The sequence below is a fragment of the Ranitomeya variabilis genome, chromosome 1 (genome assembly GCF_051348905.1).
Source record: "Ranitomeya variabilis isolate aRanVar5 chromosome 1, aRanVar5.hap1, whole genome shotgun sequence".
Taxonomy (NCBI): Eukaryota; Metazoa; Chordata; class Amphibia; order Anura; family Dendrobatidae; genus Ranitomeya; species Ranitomeya variabilis.
Genome location: NC_135232.1, coordinates 759,918,702 through 759,938,029, shown reverse-complemented (window position 1 = coordinate 759,938,029; position 19,328 = coordinate 759,918,702). Strand labels below are relative to the sequence as shown.

At 43.3% G+C, this 19,328-nt stretch overlaps 1 protein-coding gene across 1 annotated transcript in view; it reads left to right on the top strand.

The window, feature by feature from the left end:
* Positions 1–19,328, top strand: part of WDR18 (WD repeat domain 18) — a 55,229-nt gene that overhangs the window by 17,903 nt on the left and 17,998 nt on the right. Inside the window, exons 5-6 of the mRNA XM_077271502.1 lie at positions 3,481–3,624; positions 8,714–8,772. Coding sequence (XP_077127617.1) covers positions 3,481–3,624; positions 8,714–8,772 — 203 coding nt within the window. The remainder of the gene's footprint in view (positions 1–3,480; positions 3,625–8,713; positions 8,773–19,328) is intronic.

Below are 19,328 nucleotides of genomic sequence, written 5' to 3'. Positions count from 1 at the left end.
GGAGGCCCGAGACATCGACCACTGCAGGACCTAGCAGAAACGATTTTCAGCTGGGCAGAAGACAGTTCTATCCATAACGGCAATCCACTTTGAAGATTCTCAGAACGCGATAGCAGATTATCCAACAGAGTGGGAGCTGAACCAGAATATCTTTCAGAAGTTATGTCATCAGTGGGGAACCCCCAATATAGACTTATTTGGAAACAGAAGAAACTCTGTCTCAAAATTCTTCTCTCTGAACCCTTTGGATCTTCCAGACGGGATAGATGCCTTGAGCCAAAGGTGGGTGGAACCTCTCTCATATGCATTTCCACCCCTGGCATTGATTCCAGCTGTTCTGCGGAAGATCAAGGAGGACCAAGCAAAGGTCATTCTGATCGTTCCGTACTGGCCACGAAGAAGCTGGTTCCCTCTACTAGGGGCCTTAGCGATCGACAACCCAATCGAGCTGCCTCTGCGGGTGGATGTCATTCCCCAGGGTCCGGTTTACCATCCGAACCCAGGAAAGCTCCGTCTTTCAGCTTGGATCCTGAAAGGGACATCTTAAAGGCTAAAGGCTTATCAGATCAGGTCATAGCCACTATCCAGGCTAGTAGAAAACCTGTAACATCAGCAATTTACCTAAAAATTTGGAAACAATTCTGTCTGGAGGATGGCAGGTCCGACGTTGTGACAGGCTCTCCGGACATGCCTAGTATCTTAAACTTCCTTCAACGGTTTAACAAGGGTCTTAGACCCAGCACCTTTAAAGGTACAGGTTTCAGCATTAAGCTCTTTTTTAGACTATCCTTTAGCATCTCACCCATGGATAGTAAGGTTCATTAAGCAGTTGTCTCCATCTTGAGACTTTAACTTAGTCCTCAGGTCCTTGTGTAGGGGTACTTACGCTCTGGGTGATGATATGCCTATATCAATTCGCACACGAAAAACTGCGTTTCTAGTGGCGATCACCACGGCCAAGAGGTTTGGGGAAATCCAAGCCCTATGTACCAGAGACCTGTATCTCCAGATCAAGGATGATCGCTTAATCCTGAAACTAGACCCCGCATTCATACCAAAGGTAGGCTCTGCAATAGAAATCAGGAGATAGTGCTTCCTTCCTTCTGTAACAACCCTTCCAACGCGAAGGAGAAAGCCCTCCACTCGCTGGATGTCAGACAGGCGGTTATAGATTATCTGGAGGCCACAAGTACTTGGCCTATAGACCCAAACCTCTTTATTCTTTTTGGGGGAAATAACAAGGGTAAAAAGGTCTCTAAGGCCTCAATTGCACGTTTGATCACGATGGTAATCTCAGATGCTTACCAGTCTGAGGGGATTTCCCCTCCAGTAGGTTTACGTGCCCACTCTACACGCGGAGTTTCTGCTTCCTGGGCTGAGCGGGCAGGAGCATCATTACAACAGATTTGTAGGGCTGCAACATGGGCCAGTGCTGACACCTTCTGTAAACATTACAAACTTGATGTTATGTCCAGTCAGCAGACCGCTTTTGGGAGGAAGGTCCTCCAAGCGGTAATCCCACCCTAAGGAGGTGCTTTGGTACTCTCCAGGGTGCTGTCAGGAGGGCCGTCCTGGAAAATAGGCATTAGACCTACCGGTAATTGTTTCCAGGAGTCCATCCTGACAGCACTGGTAGTTCCGCCCCCCCCGGTCTTGTCATATGTAATATGATCCTGTCATTAAAGTTTTATTTGCATTTTCCATGAGATGGTTCTTGTTGCAACACTGAGGAATTGGGGGTGGGACCGGACCTTTAAACTCGTGTGTTTCCTGACGTCCTCCAGGGTGCTGTCAGGATGGACTCCTGGAAACATAATTACCGGTAGGTCTAATGCCTATTATTTCCATTTTCCCATTAGGGTTAAGTAGGGTTAGGGCTCATTCTGACTTGCGAGAAACTCAGATGAGTCTCGCACGGCAATACCCGGCACTGCACCCCGCACTCAGGAGCGGAACGTGCAGCTGCATGTATTGCTATGCGGCCGCACGCTCCGATCTGAGTGCCGACAGCAGCGCCGGGTATTAACATGCGAGACTCATCCGAGTTTCTCGCAAGTGAGTATGAGCCCTAAGGGTTGGGGCTAAAATTAGGGTTAGGGTTAGAGTTGGGATTTTGGTTGGGGTTGGGATTAGGAGTTGGGTTGGGGTTAGGGGTGTGTTGCGGTTAGAATTGAGGGAGTTTCCACTGTTTAGGTACATCAGGGGGTCTCCAAACGCAACATGGCGCCACCATTAATTCCAGCCAATTTTGCATTCAAAAAGTCAAATGGTACTCCCTCCCTACTGAGCTCTGCCGTGCGCCCAAACAGTGGTTTACCCCCACATATGGGGCATCAGCGTACTACTCAGGACCAATTGGACAACAACTTTTGGTGTCCAATTTCTCCTGTTACCCTTCGGAAAATTAAAAATTGGGGGCTAAAAAATCATTTTTGTGGAAAAAAAATATTTTCTTTTCACGTTCAAAGTGCTCACCACACATCTAGATAAGCTCCTTGGGGGGGGGGGGGTGTATCTAGTTTCCAAAATGGTGTCACTTGTTAGGGGTTTCCACTGTTTAGACACATCAGGGGCTCTCCGAACGCGACATGGCGTCCGATCTCAATTCCAGCCAATTCTGCATTGAAAAAGTCAAACGGTGCTCCTTCTTTTCTAAACTCTGCCGTGCGCCCAAACAGTGGTTTACCCCCGCATATGGGGCACCAGCCTATTCGGGAGAAATTGTACAACAAATTTTGTGGTTCATTTTCTCTTTTTACACTTGTGAAAATAAAAAAAAAATTGGTTCTGAAGTAAAATGTTTGTTAAAAAAAAGTGTTAATTTTTTCCTTCCACATTGCTTCAGTTCCTGTGAAGCACCTTAAGGGTTAATAAACTTCTTGAATGTGGTTTTGAGCACCTTGAGGGGTGCAGTTTTTAGAATGGTGTCACTATTTTCTGTCATGTACACCCCTCAAAGTGACTTTAAATGTGAGATGGTCCCTAAAAAAATGTTTTTGTAAATTTTGTTGTAAAAATGAGAAATTACTTATAACTTCCTAACAAAAAAAATGTTTCCAAAATTGTGCTGATGTAAAGTAGACATGGGAAATGTTATTTATTAACTATTTTGTGTGACATCTCTCTAATTTTAAGGACATAAAAATTCAGAGTTAGAAAATGGTAAATTTTTTTTGCCATATTCCTGTTTTTTCCATGTATAAACGCAAATAATATCGAAGAAATTTTACCACTATCATGAAGTACAATATGTCACGAAAAAACAGTCTCCGAATCTGCGTGATCCGTTAAAGCGTTCCAGAGTTATAACCTCATAAAGTGACAGTGGTCAGAATTGTAAAAATTGGTCTGGTCATTAAGCTGCAAATTGGCTCCGTCACTAAGGGGTTAAGGATAGGTCATCAGTGTAAAAGTTGTGGACAACCGTTTCAATATTCTGGTAAATAGTTAATTGCCATTTTTTTTTTTTTTCTCCTATAGCTCTGGGATATTGCATCTGGGGATCTTCTTGTGTCCATCCTCTTTGATGTTCGAATCCTGTCAGTGACATTCGACCCTGCGGAATATCATTTATTCTGTGGGGGAAGTGATGGCTCCATATTTCAGGTGGATCTTTGTGAATGGGTAAGACTCTTTGACTCAAAATAGGATATGTCCGCTTGTGAACTTAATGGGAATGCGTTTTTTTTCTCTACATCAGGGCTGTGGAGTCGGAGTCTGTGTCCATTTTTGTGGAGTCGGTATAAAATGTACCAACTCATAAAATGTGTAATAAATTGGGTACAGTACTTAAATTCAGTATGTGCTGAATATTTTTTCTTAAGAATTTGGGAAAGTTATGAAATGTTCTATTCCTGATCTAAGGATCTGGGCTTTTACTTGAGATGAGTCTGTACTGCAGTTTATGTACATGGTCAGTAGTAAAGCTCCTCCTCTACAGATCAGAGCAAAAAGGCACAGATAGGGATGCCTGCAGCCCTGCACTCCTCTCAAGAACTGCTGGCGTGAAGAGGAAAACAGGAATAAGGCAAGTACATATTAAAGCATATCTAAAATTTTTCAATAAAATGTGCTTGAATCAATAGTCCAGTGTATGTTTTCCCTGTATGCTTCATGTTTTAGTTTGATTTTTTCCTCTGAGCTCATGTTTGGTGAGGTTAGTTGATCTGATGCTCTTCATGTTATTAGCTCTGCTAGCAGTTTTTCTTTCTGGGGTATGATTCAGCACAAACTTGCTCTCTCCCTCCTCCCCTCTTCATAGACTGTGAAGCATCATGACTAGAGGTGGGCGGACACCTGGATGTTTGGGTCCAGCGGGTCCGGCCAAATACTTAAAAAAAAAAAATAAAAAAAAAGTTTGAGTGCCAGAACAGTATCCGGACCCCATTCACTTGCGCGAACATCCAGTGTGTGCCAAGCTGTCAGGTTGGCAAATACTCCTTCTGATTGTCGGTGAAATCATCCCTGCTGGTCAGAGAGCCGTGGTTCTCAGCTGTGATCGGTGGTATAAAGTTTAGCTCCGGTCACTGGTGTCAGCTGATGGGACTACTGCTCCCATCATCCAATGCCTGCTGCCGCTAATGACTGCGAGAGCAGGAGAGGCTGATGGGAGTGTGCATTAGCCGGCTCCTGCGCTGTAAATAAATTGAAAAAAAATGTGGGTTCCCTGTATTTTTATAACCAGCCACGTAAAACTCACAGCTGCGGGCTGCAACCCTCAGCTGTCAGCTTCAACAAGGTTGGTTATCAAAAATAGACAGGTCCCCACGCTGTCTTTTTAGATTATTTAAATTAATAATTTAAAAAAACGGCCTGGGGTCCTCCCACTTTTAACAACCAGCCTTGCTAAAGCTGACAGGTGGGGGCTGATATCCTCAGGCTAGTAAGGGGCCATGGATATTGCCCCCCTTCCCCCAGCCTAAAACATAGCAGCCCGCAGCTATTAGATTCATCAGTTCTGGCGCTTTGCCCAGCTCTTCCCACTTGCCCTGAAGCGTTCTAGATTGAAATAAAAATCATCCTTGAATCAGAATATCGAGTTCCATCATCATCCTTCTGGAGCGCATATTGCTGGGAAAAATATTTACAAAGATTTATATTTCTTAAAATGGATGCCTGCACATGTCAAAGTGAACTATTTTTCTATCCAAGTTCGATTTGTTTGTGACAGCAAGAAAATTGTTACCAAGACCCTGGCAGTAAAAGATACTAAAGCTTATCACAGGTAGAAGTCTAAAAACATTAAAAATTAACTTTTAATATGATTTTTTTAAATAGAAGATCCTCTGTCTAACGAGATAAATGACAATAAGAGACAATCAGACGTATAATTACCTATAGTTTCACATGAGTATAAAGTATGTCTAGGAGGAAGAAGTCCTCCTGCACACAAAGAGGAAATCGTATGACCATTTAGTAAAGAATCCCCTTAAAAGTGCATGTTTGTATCATCCTATGATCCAGTGTAATGGAGACTACAGTGTGGTATACCATAGGTCAAGTAATATTCTTTTAACCGTATGCCTTATCACAAGAAATGTAGCTGTGTAGTAGAAACCATAATGTGGTATACAATAAGTAGATGAATAGTAATAATAATATGCTTAATCTCAAGAAGTACACCTGTATCTTGATTTACAAGGATAATAAAGGCACTATCTCACCCGGTCGCATTCATGGGTAGGACCAGGCCATGTTCCAAATGCATCAGAGGATCCCGGTTGTGACAAGGAAAGGGGGACCAATTTACTGCCACACATTACCCCACCACAGAGCATTCCATAGGACCCATGTTAGAAATGCCCCCAACACGTTTCATCTTTCAAATCATCCGAGGAGGTGAGAACCAAAGGGGGTCTTTAAAATATAGTACAAAATGATGGGTACATGTCCATCTTATGTGTAAAATATGGTCTGGTCTGTAGCCATTATACAAAATGTTGCACTCATCATGCTAAAGCATGATAGAGTGCAACCTTTTTTTTGTATATGGAGGTAGCTCCTCCTGGTATGCACCTATTCACACTAGTCTGGATGTGCCAGTCAGTTTTTTGTCTTTTGGTCAGTAGCCATTGGCGGTGGAAGCGGTTAAATAGACCGCCATTTTCATAGTCAGGTTGTCACTTCCGGTGCGCTAGCAGTGGAGCGCACAGCCGACACGCATGCGTCACTTCCGGTATATGCGTGCGTTCCACCGGTGGAGCGCACATGCAGGAAGTACCTTCCCTCCGTCCGATGTCTCACATTGCTTCCCCCATGATTTCCGGTGTGTCATATCGTTTAGTGCACATCCGGATAGGAAATGTCACTTCTGGCATGGCGTCTCTATTTAAAATAGCTTATCTTATCCAGCATCTTGAAGTGCAGGGCTGAATCGATGCTGGATGAAGATCCACGAAAGTGGATGAAGATGAGTAGGGTACAGGACAGCCAAGAGCAATAGGACTTAGGTCTTGCCAGTGCTACTGCCATAATATATTAAGCCTCATCAGATGAATTTAATTTTGATAAGTATTTGGACGACATGGAGCAGGCAAAGCGTTGCCGCAGGGAACAAGATTCCACTACCATAGCAAATAGTGACCATATTTCAGCAAAATTTCACTTCCGCTCAAAGAAGTAGAGTTCAACCGTTCATCAAAACTGACTGTGCATGAGGCAATTCCTTTATATCCTGAAATTGTTAGAGATGTTCCCATGTGGTTATCGCTTTGCCACCAATCCAAGTTAGTGTAGCAAGGTTGTTCTCAAGCCTTAAAATAATTAGGTCAGATTTGAGGTCATCTATAAAGGAGGATCTGATGGAGGCGATGCTATTTCTTAGAACAAGTTCATAGACTGCACAAATTTTATTCTGTATGTTTTTGTTGAAAACTGTTTTCCCACTTTCTGCATAGTGTATTTAATATTTACAATTTATTAACCTTTTGTGTTCTAAAGTTGTATACCAATAAATATATTGTATCATAATGGTGATTTAAAATCCTGATGTTACTCTTTTACTAAAGTAAATATATCACTTAAACATGAGCCATGTATGAGGGAGTCGGAGGTTTGGCTTACTGACTCCACAACCCTGACGTATGTCATGGCCGAAAGTGTTGGCACCCTTGACGTTGTTTCAGGAAATTAAGTGTTTTTCCCAGAAATTTATTGCAATTACACATGTTTATTTCCTTTTTTGTGTATTCAAGCAACACAAAAGAATAAAAGGCAAGTTGGACATAATTTACACACACAACTTTATATTTGGTTGCACACCCTTTGAAATAAATAACTGCAATCAATCAGTTCCTATAACCATCAACAAGCTTCTTGCATCTTATCTGGAATCTTAGACCACTCTTCTTTTGCAAACTGCTCCGGGTCTCTCATATGTGAAGGGTGCCTTCTCCCAACAGAATTTTAAGATCTCTCCACAGATGTTCAATTGAATTTTTAGATCCAGACTCATTGCTGGCCACTTCAGAACTCTCCAGTGCTTTGTTTCCATATCGAAGAAAAACAGCGGCACTCACCAGTTTGAAAGCAAATATTCAGTCCTTTATTACACCGTTCACGCGACATGTGGACGTGCAGGTTCAAAGAGGCATGGGGAGGAAAAGCGGACAACGGCCGTTTCGCAACTGAAGGCTTCAACGGGTCTAGGTCTTAATCTGAGCATGAGCCGCCCCCAGCGGCCATTTTCCTGGAGGCCACCACATCGCAGTAATGGATGTGAGGAGGGCTCCGGGCTTTCACAAAATACCGGTGGATCCCTCCGCACCACAGAGCACCGTCGAATCTGCCACACCAGCCTGGGAAGGGAGTGTGATCATCGCCCTGCAGCGTCGGACCGCCGCAGAATTGCCTGACTCCTGCTGCTACCACACTACTTGTGAGTATAGTCCAACAATAAGACGCACCCCCATTTTCCCCAAAAAATTTTTGGGGAAAAAGTGTGTCTTATAGTCTGAAAAATGCGGTATATAAAAAAACTTGTATAATAGCAAAAAATTTCTGGATGATCTATTTCATTTTCTGGAACAATTTCAAGGGTGCCAACATTTTTGACCATGACAGTGTATGTACAGGTTCTTCTCACAAAATTAGAATATCCTCAAAGTTAATATATTTCAGTTCTTGAAAACAAAAAGTGGAACTCGTATATTATATAGAGTAATTACAAACGAAGTGATCTATTTCAAGTGTTTATTCCTGTTAATGTTGATGATTATGGCTTATAGCCAATGAAAACCCAAAAGTCATTATCTCGGGAAATTAGAATACTTTATAACACCAGCTTGAAAAATAATTTTAAAATCCAAAATGTTGGCCTACTGAAATGTATGTTCAGAAAATACACACAATACTTGGTCAAGGCTCTTTTTGCATCAATTACTGCATCAATGTGGCATGGAGGCAATCAGCCTGTGGCACTGCTGAGGTGTTAAGGAAACCCAGGTTGCTTTGATAGCAGCCGTCAGCTCGTCTGCATTGTTGGGTCTGGTGTCCCATTCTGTTATGGACAAAGGTGATTGTAAAAGGAGATGAAAGGGGAGGTGTAACATGACCTATAGAGATTAATGTTCTGTACAGAACAGGAAATGAGTCTAATTATGTCAAATATAAAAATTGTAACATTGCAAATTTAGAAAAATATTGAGAAAATTATAATTAAAATGACGAATTCCATTTAAGATTTCCTAAAAGCCATTTTCTCTTATCTTTTTAGCCTGTGCAGCGAGATAGGACTTTTAATACCGAACATGAGAAGGTGTTTAAAGGGCACAGGTAAAAATTACTTTACGGCATTCTGATTTTATGTCTTGCTCTTCCTTGCAACTGACTATTTGACATACCGTGTATAAGTCGACCTCAGTATAAGCCGCGGCACCTAATTTTGCCTCGAAAAACTGGGAAAACTTGTTGACTTGAGTATGTCTAGTATGCATGGTCCCCTAATACCTATTCTGGTATGCATGTGCTCCTCATTCCCATCCTTGTGTGCATGGGCTCCTCATTCCCATCCTTGTGTGCATGGGCTCCTTATTCCCATCCTTGTCTGCAGGGCCATCATGAGAAAAGCATAAATACAAAAACATCCTACTTACATTCTGTGCGCTCTTGCAGCATCTCCTTCTGGTTTCCAGCAGCTCCTGCGGCCGGGAGATCACATATCCCAGCTCAATATGGTAATGAATATTCACCGCTCTCCATGCCTATGGGTGTGGAGAGAGGTGAATATTCATTACCTCAATGAGCGGGCACCCGTGAGACCGGCAGCTGCTGGAAGCCTGTGGCTGTAACTGTGCATGCTATAAGAGAAATGAATATTCATTACCAGTGCAGTGAATATTCATTTCTCTTTAGCAGCGGGCACAGGCTGCAGCCGCCTACTCCTTCCTCCTGTGACCTGCTGCTCCCTATCCCCCTCCATAAACTGGGACAATGACTCGTGTGTAAGCCGAGGGGGGCATTTTCAGCACAAAAAAGTGCTTAAAAACTCTGCTTATGCACGAGTATATATGGTAATTTGCTGCTAACCTTCCTTCCTTGTAATTTAATCTCTGCTTATATTAACGTTTTTACAGTTCATGATCTGCTATTATGCCACAGTTGGACCTAACTGCACCATGTTTCATAGAGATATCACCCTTCCTCAATTGCTGGACTCTGCTTCCACAAATTCCATGCCATCTAGTGGGTTGACAGGCCTTTGTACCCCATCACAAGCCCCTTCACTCCATGGGATTCAGTCGCTGGCTGTAGATGCTTAATACAGCTACATGGCAAAATGTTTTCATTACCTACCAGATACGCAAGTCAGTTGGGCCTTGCCAGCAGTAGGGTCTAATGTGCTTTGTCAGAGGAAAACTGACATGTATAATTAATACAATGTGATACCTAAGTATGGTAATATACCAGCAATCAGAAACTTAAATGCTCAAGTCCCACGTGAACAGTGCACTGTGAAATAAAGTGAAAACAAATGTGCAAAATTGTAAACTTCCCTTTCCTATTTAAAGTCCTTTTATTTAAAAAAAATCATTTTCCCTCCTTCATCTCAGCTTGCAAGTTACAAGCCCTCATACACACCCCTGTAGATTAAAAAAAAAAATGCATAACTCTTAAAATATGGCAATACAAATTTTTTTTTCTAAACCCCTTTATTCTCCAAGGAGGTTTGCATGTTAATGACAGGGGCCAATTTTTACAATTCTGATCAATGTCACTTTAAGGTAAGGATTCTGGAACGCTTTAATGGATCCCGATGATTGAGATTTTTTTTTTTTCGTGACATATTGTACTTCATGGTAGTGGTAAATCTTCTTTGATATGACTTTTTGTGGGGGAAAAAAAATGGAAATTTGTTGAAAAATTGGAAAACTTTTTTCAAACTTTTAATTCTTATGTCTTTAAAGGGAACCTGTCAGCAGGATTGTGCTCAGTAACCTACAGACAGTGTTAGTTTGGCGCCGTTGTACTGACTTAAAATGATACCTTGGGTGATGAAATCCATCTTGTGGCTGTTTAATCTTAATTTGCAGTTTTCAGTTAATGATATGCTCGTGCTCCGGGGCGGCCTGGGGGGGGGGGTCTTTATGTGGTTCTCTGCTTACATATTCGTCTGTATGGCTTGTGACAGGTCACTGATCCCTCTGTGACCTGTCCCTTATTTTACATACTGAATATCATATGTATTGAAGAAAATTACACTCGGCAGGCCATGTAATTACACTGCTCAAAAAAATAAAGGGAACACTAAAATACCACATCCTAGATATCACTGAAATATTTCAGTTGCAAATCTTTATTCATTACATAGTGGAATGTGCTGAGAACAATAAAACATAAAAATGATCAATGTAGATCAAAATGAATATCCCATGGAGGTCTGGATTTGGAATGATACTCAATCAAATTACAGGCTGATCCAACTTCAGTGGAAATGCCTCAAGACAAAGAAAGGATGTTCAGTTGTGTGTGTTTCCTCCATGTGGTTGTATGACCTCCCTACAACGCCTGGGCATGCTTCAGATGAGGCGGTGGATGGTCTCCTGAGGGATCTCCTCCCAGACCTGGTCTAAAGCATCCACCAACTCCTGGACAATCTGTGGTGCAACGTGAAGTTGGTGGATGGTGTGAGACATGATGTCCCAGATGTGTTCAATCGGATTCAGGTTTGGGGAACGGACGGGCCAGTCCATAGCTTCAATGCCTTCACCTTGCAGGAACTGCTGACACACTCCAGCCACATGAGGTCTGGCATTGTCCTGCATTAGGAGGGACCCAGGGCCAACCGCAGCAGCATATGGTCTCACGAGGGGTCTAAGGATCTCCTCTCGGTACCTAATGTCAGTCAGGCTAACTCTGGCAAGCACATGGAGGGCTGGGCGGCCCTCCAAAGAAATGCCACCCCACACCATTACTGACCCACTGCCAAACCGGTCATGCTGAAGGATGTTGCAGGCAGCAGATCGCTCTCCACGGCGTCTCCAGACTCTGTCACGTCTGTCACATGTGCTCAGTGTGATCCTGCTTTCATCTGTGAAGAGGACAGGGCGCCAGTGGCGAATTTGCCAATCCTGGTGTTCTGTGGCAAATGCCAATCGTCCTGCACGGCGTTGGGCTGTGAGCACAACCCCCATCTGTGGACGTCGGGCACTCAGACCATCCTCATTGAGTCTGTTTCTAACCATTTGTGCAGACACATGCACATTTGTGGACTGCTGGAGGTAATTTTGCAGAGCTCTGGCACTGCTCCTCCTGTTCCTCCTTGCACATAGGCTGAGGTAGCGGTCCTGCTGCTGGGTTGTTGCCCTCCTACAGCCCCTTCCACGTCTCCTGGTGTACTGGCCTGTTTCCTGGTAGTGCCTCTGGACACTACACTGACACACGGCAAACCTTCTTGCAACAGCTCACATTGATGTGCCATCCTGGATGAGCTGCACTACCTGAGCCACTTGTGTGGGTTGTAGAGTCCGTTGCATGCTACCACGAGTGTGAAAGCACAACCAACATTGAAAAATGACCAAAGCATCAGCCAGAAAGCATTGGTACTGAGATGTGGTCTGTGGTCCCCACCTGCAGAACCACACACTCCTTTATTGAGCGTGTCTTGATAATTGCCACCATCTGTTTATTCCATTTGCACAACAGCATGTGACATTGATTGTTAAACCGTGTTTCTTCCTAAGTGGACAGTTTGATTTCACAGAAGTTTGATTTACTTGGGGTTATATTCTGTTGTTTAAGTGTTCCCGTTATTTTTTTTTTGAGCAGTGTATTTTATTTGGTGATATACATGTATTCAGAAAAAAAATTAAAAATGGCGCCGGCTGCACAAGTGCAGAAGCATCTATCGGCAATCCGGCGACATCTTGGTGGAGACGATTTTTTTTTTTTTCTCTCTAGCAAAATGAAACCGCTGCAGTAGCATTGATCAGATCACCGATTGATGCTACTGCGCAAGTGCGGCTGACGTAGTTTTGAGAGAATTTTGTATCGTATATTTTGATAGCTGTAATTTTTCTATTTCTGCCGACAGTCATGTCAGGGCTTGTTTTTTTTATGGGACAAGTTGACATTTTTATTGGTGCCATTTTCGGGGACATTACTTTTTTTTTTTTTTTTTAATTATTATTATAGCTTTCTATTCCAATTTTTGGGAGGCAGAATGAACAAAAACAAGCAATTTATGAACTTATTTTTTTATGTCATTCACTATGTAGTAAAATTAATAAAACCACTTTATTGATGGGTTAGTATGATTATACCGATACTACATTTATCGTATTTTCCGGCGTATAAGACGACTGGGTGTATAAGATGACCCCCCAACTTTTCTAGTTAAAATATAAAATCTCCTTAAAAGTCAGGGGTCTTCTTATACTCTGTGTATCTGCTTATAGGGCGGGTGACCAATGTGCATATGGTGGGGTGGAGTGGTCCCAATGACGAAGAGAGGGGGCGTCTCACAGGGAAGGAGTAAGTGGAGTATCCCCCTATTACCTCATTGTGGCAGCGATGCGCTCTGTGCTGGTGGGCGGCGGCAGCTCCTCTTTGTGCAGCATGGTGTCTCTGTGCTGGGGGCGGCGGCTGCTCCTCTTTGTGCAGCGTGAGACTCTGTGCTGGGGGGCGGCGGCGTATCTTTGCACAGCGTTGGGGCTCCGCCGGCATTTCCTCAAAGCCCGGAGGCCCTGGCGGCTCCATTGCTGCTTGGCCTTCAGGAAAATGGTCGCTGGTAGGCATGAGCGAAACGGATCGGTCAATTTCATAAGTCGCCGACTTTCAGCAAAGTCGGGTTTCGTGAAACCTGAGCCGATCCCAGTGTGGGATCGGCCATTCGGTCGGCGATCTTCGTGCCAAAGTTGCGTTTCGTATGACTCTTTAACCGCCATTTTTTCAGCCAATGAAGGAGTGTGGGCAGCGTGATGACCTCGTCTTGCTTTCTGCGGCATCACAGGGGGTATAAACGCCATCTTACCGTTTTGGATGTAGCGATTTACATAGTCCGAGGAGAGAGAGAGAGCCCCCCCCAACTTTTCACAATAATCGGCCGATTTCACACGATCCGACTTTTGAGAAAGTCGGGTTTCACTAAATCCGACTCGATCCTAAAAAAAGTAAGTCGCTTAACCCTAGTCGGTGGGGTTGGGGCATGCTCAGATTCAGAACTCGTCTCCCGAGATCTCATTTAGTAGGTTAATGACGAGGCTTTAATTTTGAAATCTGACCACTGTCACTTTATGTGGTTAGAACTCTGAAATGCTTCAACGGATCCCACTGATACTGAGATTTTTTTGTGACACATTGTACTTTGATAGTGGTAAAATGTTTTTGAAATTATTAGTGAAAAGTAAATTTGGCAACATTTTTGAAAATTTCACAATTTTCAAACTTTTAGTTTTTATGCCCCTAAATCAGAGCATTGTCACACAAAATAGATAATAAATAACCTTTCCCACTTGTCTACTTTACATCAGAACAATTTTTGAAATATAACTTCCTAGCAAAAAATTATAAGGGTTAAAAGTTGACCTGCGATTTCTCATTTTTCAACAAAACTTTACATTTTGTTTTTAGAACCCACATCACATTTGAAGTGACTTTAAGGGCCTATATGACATAAAATACCTATAAGTCACACCATTCTAAAAACTGCATCCATCAAGCTGTTCAACACCACATTCAAGAAGTTTATTAACCCTTAAGGTGTTTCACTGGAACTGAAGCAATGTGGAAGGAAAAAATGAACATTAAACTTTTTTCACTAAAATGTTACTTTGGACCCTTTTTTTTTATTATTTTCCCTCAAGGATATCAGGAGAAAATGAACCATAATATTTCTTGTGCAATTTGTGCTGAGTATGCCGATTCCCCATGTGTGGAGGAAGACCACTCTTTAGGTGCAGGGCTCAGAAGGGGAAGGAGCACCATTTGATGTTTTGAACGTAAAATTGTTTGGAATTGAGAGCAGATGTCATGTTGCATTTGGAGAGTCCCTGATGTGCCTAAAGAGTGGAAACCGCCCACAAGTGACCCCATTTTGGAAACTAGACCCCCCAAGGTACTTATCTAGATGTGTGGTGAGCATCTTGAACCATCAGGTGCTTTACAGAAGTTTATAACAGCGCTAAGACAATAAAAATATCACATTTTTCCCGCAAAATTTTTCTTTAAGACCAAAATGTTTTACTTTCTCAAGGGTAACAGGAGAAATGGGCCCTAAAATGTGTTGTGCAATTTCTCCTGAGTGTGCCGATACCCCATATGTGGGTGAATACTACATTTGAGGCACAGTGCAAAGCTGAGAATTGAAGAAGTGCCATATTGGAGTTTTGATTTTGCTGCAATGGTTTGAGGGAGCTTGGTCACATTAGAAGAGCCCCTGAGGTGCCAGATCAATGATAAGTGATGTCATTTTACAAACTACACCTCTCAATAAATTCATCTAAGGGTTTAGTGATCATATTGACAACACAGGTGGGTCACAGAAATTTATACTATTGGGCGGTGAATCTACTATATAATTGTCTAAGGGGTACTTCTGTTTGTCTGGAACTTCCGTCACGGAAATCCCGCGTCGCTGATTGGTCTCGCCAGCTGCCTGTCCTGGCTACCGTGACCAATCAGCGACGGACAAAGCCTGGCCTATTCAGCATCAATAGTAAAAAGATCTAATGTTAAAAATAATAAAAAAAAAACAAAACCGGCTATTCTCGCCTTCCGTCGTCCGCCGAGGCGTGCGGCTGCCGCCAGCTTCCGTTCCCAGAGATGCATTGTGAAATTACCCAGATGACCGCTACGTCATCTGGGTAATTTCGCAATGCATCCTGGGAATGGAAGCTGGGGGCAGCCGCGCGTGCATCGACACAGCTTCGCTGGACGCCGGCTGGTGAGTATATAACTATTTTTTATTTTAATTATTATTTTTAACAGCGATATGGTGCCCACACTGCTATATACTGCGTGGGCTGCGTTATATACTACATGGCTGCTATATACTACGTGGCCAGTGTTAGATACTGCGTGGGCTGTGTTATATACTGTGTGGGCTGCGTTATATACTACATGGCTGCTATAGACTGCGTGGGCTGTGTTATATACTGCGTGGGCTGTGTTATATACTGCGTGGCCTGTATTAACGCATCGGGTATTCTAGAATATGTCGTAGCCTGTGCTATATAATATGTGGCTGCTATATACATACATACAAACATACATATTCTAGAATACCCGATGCGTTAGTATCGGGCCACCGTCTAGTAAAGAATAATTGCAATTCTTCCACTAAAATGTTGTTTTAAATTTTTATAGGGGCTAATAAGAAAAAATGGATAATTCAGTTTGTTGTGCAATTTCTCCTGAGTGTGCCAATACCCTGCATGTATTCGGGAACTACTTTTGAGGCACAGTGCAAAGGTCAAAAGGGAAGGAGCACCATATCATTGTGCAGATTTTCCTATTATGGTTTGAGAGTGCCATGACCCACTGGGAGAGCCCCTGAGGTGCCAGAACAGCAGAACTCAGTTACCCCATTTTACAAAATACACCTTGATGAATTAATCTAGGGGTTCAGTCATCATATTGACACCATGGGTGTTAAAGAATTTTATACCATTGGGCAGTGAAGAAAAAGACTACATTTTTAACAAAATTTTGTTTTAGACCCAGATTTTACATTTTCACACAAGTGGGTAAAATTGGCACCAGAATTTGTCCCGCAATGTCTGCTGAATGTGGCTGTACAATACTACATGGCCATACAGAGAGTCTTGGGAGGGACGAAGTGCTATTTTCCTCACGGAGCGCAGATTTTCTTATAATAGTTTGTGGACTGCATATACAAAGCTCCTAAGCGCTAGGAAGCAGAATTTCCTCCCCCTCAAGTGACCCCTTTTTGAAAATTATACCCCTGCCAAACGTGAACGCTAAAGCTGGTTTATGCACACTGGGGCTCAGAAGGGAGCGGGCATTTGAATTTGGGAGTGCAGAATTCACTGAATTTCTTTTTATCGGAGCTTTTGCAGAACTTGTGTGCTACCAGTAATGTGGAAGTCCCCTATATTTCCTTTAACAGATGACTGACCTGTGTGGGGACTTGCTTTTTTTGGTGGGTTGATTTGAAGCTTTTATTGGGAACATTTTACATAACATTTGGGATCACATTTAGCCGGCGCTCTACGCTGAGCACTTTGAGCTTTCCATCGAAATCTCCAGGTGACGTAATGGATGAAACCCCAAAGTGGATCCAATCACTATGAGGCAGCAGAATTACTCTGGACTCCGTCTGGCCTCTGTTCAGCGTTGTCCTTCCTTTGAGGTACACAAAACTATGGGTGGACCGCATTTTTATGCATGCCTAAAAAGACGGACACCGCCGTATCACAAGACCTATGGCATCCACAGTGCCTCCATCTGCCTCATTATAGGGAATCTTCCGCCGTAGGTTCTGTCTGAATCACGTATTTCATAGATTTACACAAAAACCCCGGTGTAAGCACTCCATGTAGAACGCAGGATAAATGTGCGCCAAGCCTTATTGCGATCTTTGGGAGACAGAATGGAAAAAATCAGCAGCATGTTCAGAAATGGGTTTTTATTTTTTACGTTTTTCTTCTTTCGGTATAAGTGATTAGGCAACTATTCTTCGGGTCCGTGCGGTTATAGCGATATAACAGATTTATATCCTTTTATGTTTGGCTGCTGTCAAACACTAAAAAAACACTTTTTTTTGCAAGAAGTATTATTTGCATTGTCATATTTTGAGAGCTATAATGTTTCCATATTTCAGCTGACATAGTCAAGTGAGGGCTTGTTTTTAGTTGACGTTTTTATTGGTACCATTTTCAGTCACATGACCTTTTTTGATCGCTTTCTATTCCAATTTTTGTGGAGGCGGAATGATTTTTGTGGAGGCGGAATGAACAAAAACCAGCAATTGTTTCATCCCCTCCTCTGTTCTACATATGGAAAAAATTGAAAACTTGATAAGGCAGTTTTATTCTTCGGGTCAGTACGATTACAGCACTCCCACATTTACTGTATATAGTTTTTTTATGTTTTGGCACTATTACACAATAAAAACTTTTAAAGAAAAAATATTTTTACATTGTTCTATTCTGAGCTATAACTTTTTTTTTTTTTTTTTTTTTCCCCGCTGATGGAGCTGTATGGCGGCTTATTTTTTTGCAGGATAAGATGGTGTTTTCAGTGATACCATTTTTATTTCCTTTCTCTTTTTCATTGTTTTATTCCACTTTTTTCAAGCGGTATGATAAAGCATGGTTTGCTACTTTTTTTTTCTTTTTTCCCCCCATGGCGTTCACTGAAGAGGTTAATTAGTGACACTTTCATAGATCGAATTGTTCCGTACGCAACAATACCAAACGTACTTTTTTTGTTTAATATTTTTTTACATAAAAATGTGTATTTACTAGTGGAAATTATTATTTAGTAATTTTTATCTTTTTTTACCGAGTCCCTTTATGGATTTTTTTTTTCTTTTACTTAGATTGCAGGTATAATACATTGCAATGCACTAGCATTGCTGTGCATTATACCTATACTGAAGGCTTCTGACACTATGCTGTGTGCTTAGTCTCAGAAGCTTTCTGTAGCTTGTTGACCCGGGGGTTGTCATGACAACCCCGAGGCACCATGGCAACTTTTGGGCACTTCGATGACGTCGCAGGGGTGCCGATGTGAAGGCAGAAAAGGAGCTCCCATCCCTCTGCCTCCCTCCTGAATATTGTGATCGTGGTCGATCGCAGCATTTGGGGGTGAGCAGCCAGGGGTGGCACTGACACCGCTCCTGGCTGTTACTGCAGACGCTTGGCCACTGGCAGAGCTGAGCTGCTGCACTGATCGGAGAGGAGGTGCTGATATTTCAGCATCTCCTGCGCTATCATGCTGTGATAACAGCGATCTGAGTGCGTGGATCGACAGCAGTGTCTTCCCATGACTCTCGGCTGTCACAGACAGCGATCGACACTGAACTGTCCCTGCGTATTTACATCAGGGTCTTTCATCTATATATATGAGGCATCGTGATTACTCGCTAATCCCGCCCTCTGCACAGTAGCTCCGCCCCCCACATTACCACACATAATCCCGCCCCCCCACCACATCACCACACATAATCCCGCCCCCTACCACATTACCACACACAATCCCGCCCCCCACCACATCACCACACACAATCCCGCCCCCCACCACATCACCACACACAATCCCGTCCCCCACCACATTACCACACATAATCCCGCCCCCCCACATTACCACACACAATCCCGCCCCCCCACATTACCACACACAATCCCGCCCCCCACCACATTACCACACACAATCCCGCTCCCCACCACATCACCACACACAATCATGCCCCCCACCACATTACCACACACAATCCCACCACATCGCCACACAATCCCGCCCCCCACCACATCGCCACACACAATCCCGCCCCCCACCACATCGCCACACACAATCCCGCCCCCACCACATCGCCACACATAATCCCGCCCCCACCACATCACCACACATAATCCCGCCCCCCACCACATTACCACACACAATCCCTCCCCCCACCACATTACCACACACAATACCACCCCCCCACCACAATACCACACACAAACCCGCCCCCCCACCACATTACCACACACAAACCCGCCCCCCCACCACATTACCACACACAATCCCGCCCCCCCGCCACATTACCACACACAATCCCACCCCACCACATCACCACACATAATCCTGCCCCCCACCACATTACCACACACAATCCCGCCCCCCCACCACATTACCGCAATTATTATTAACTTCATTTTAAGTAAATT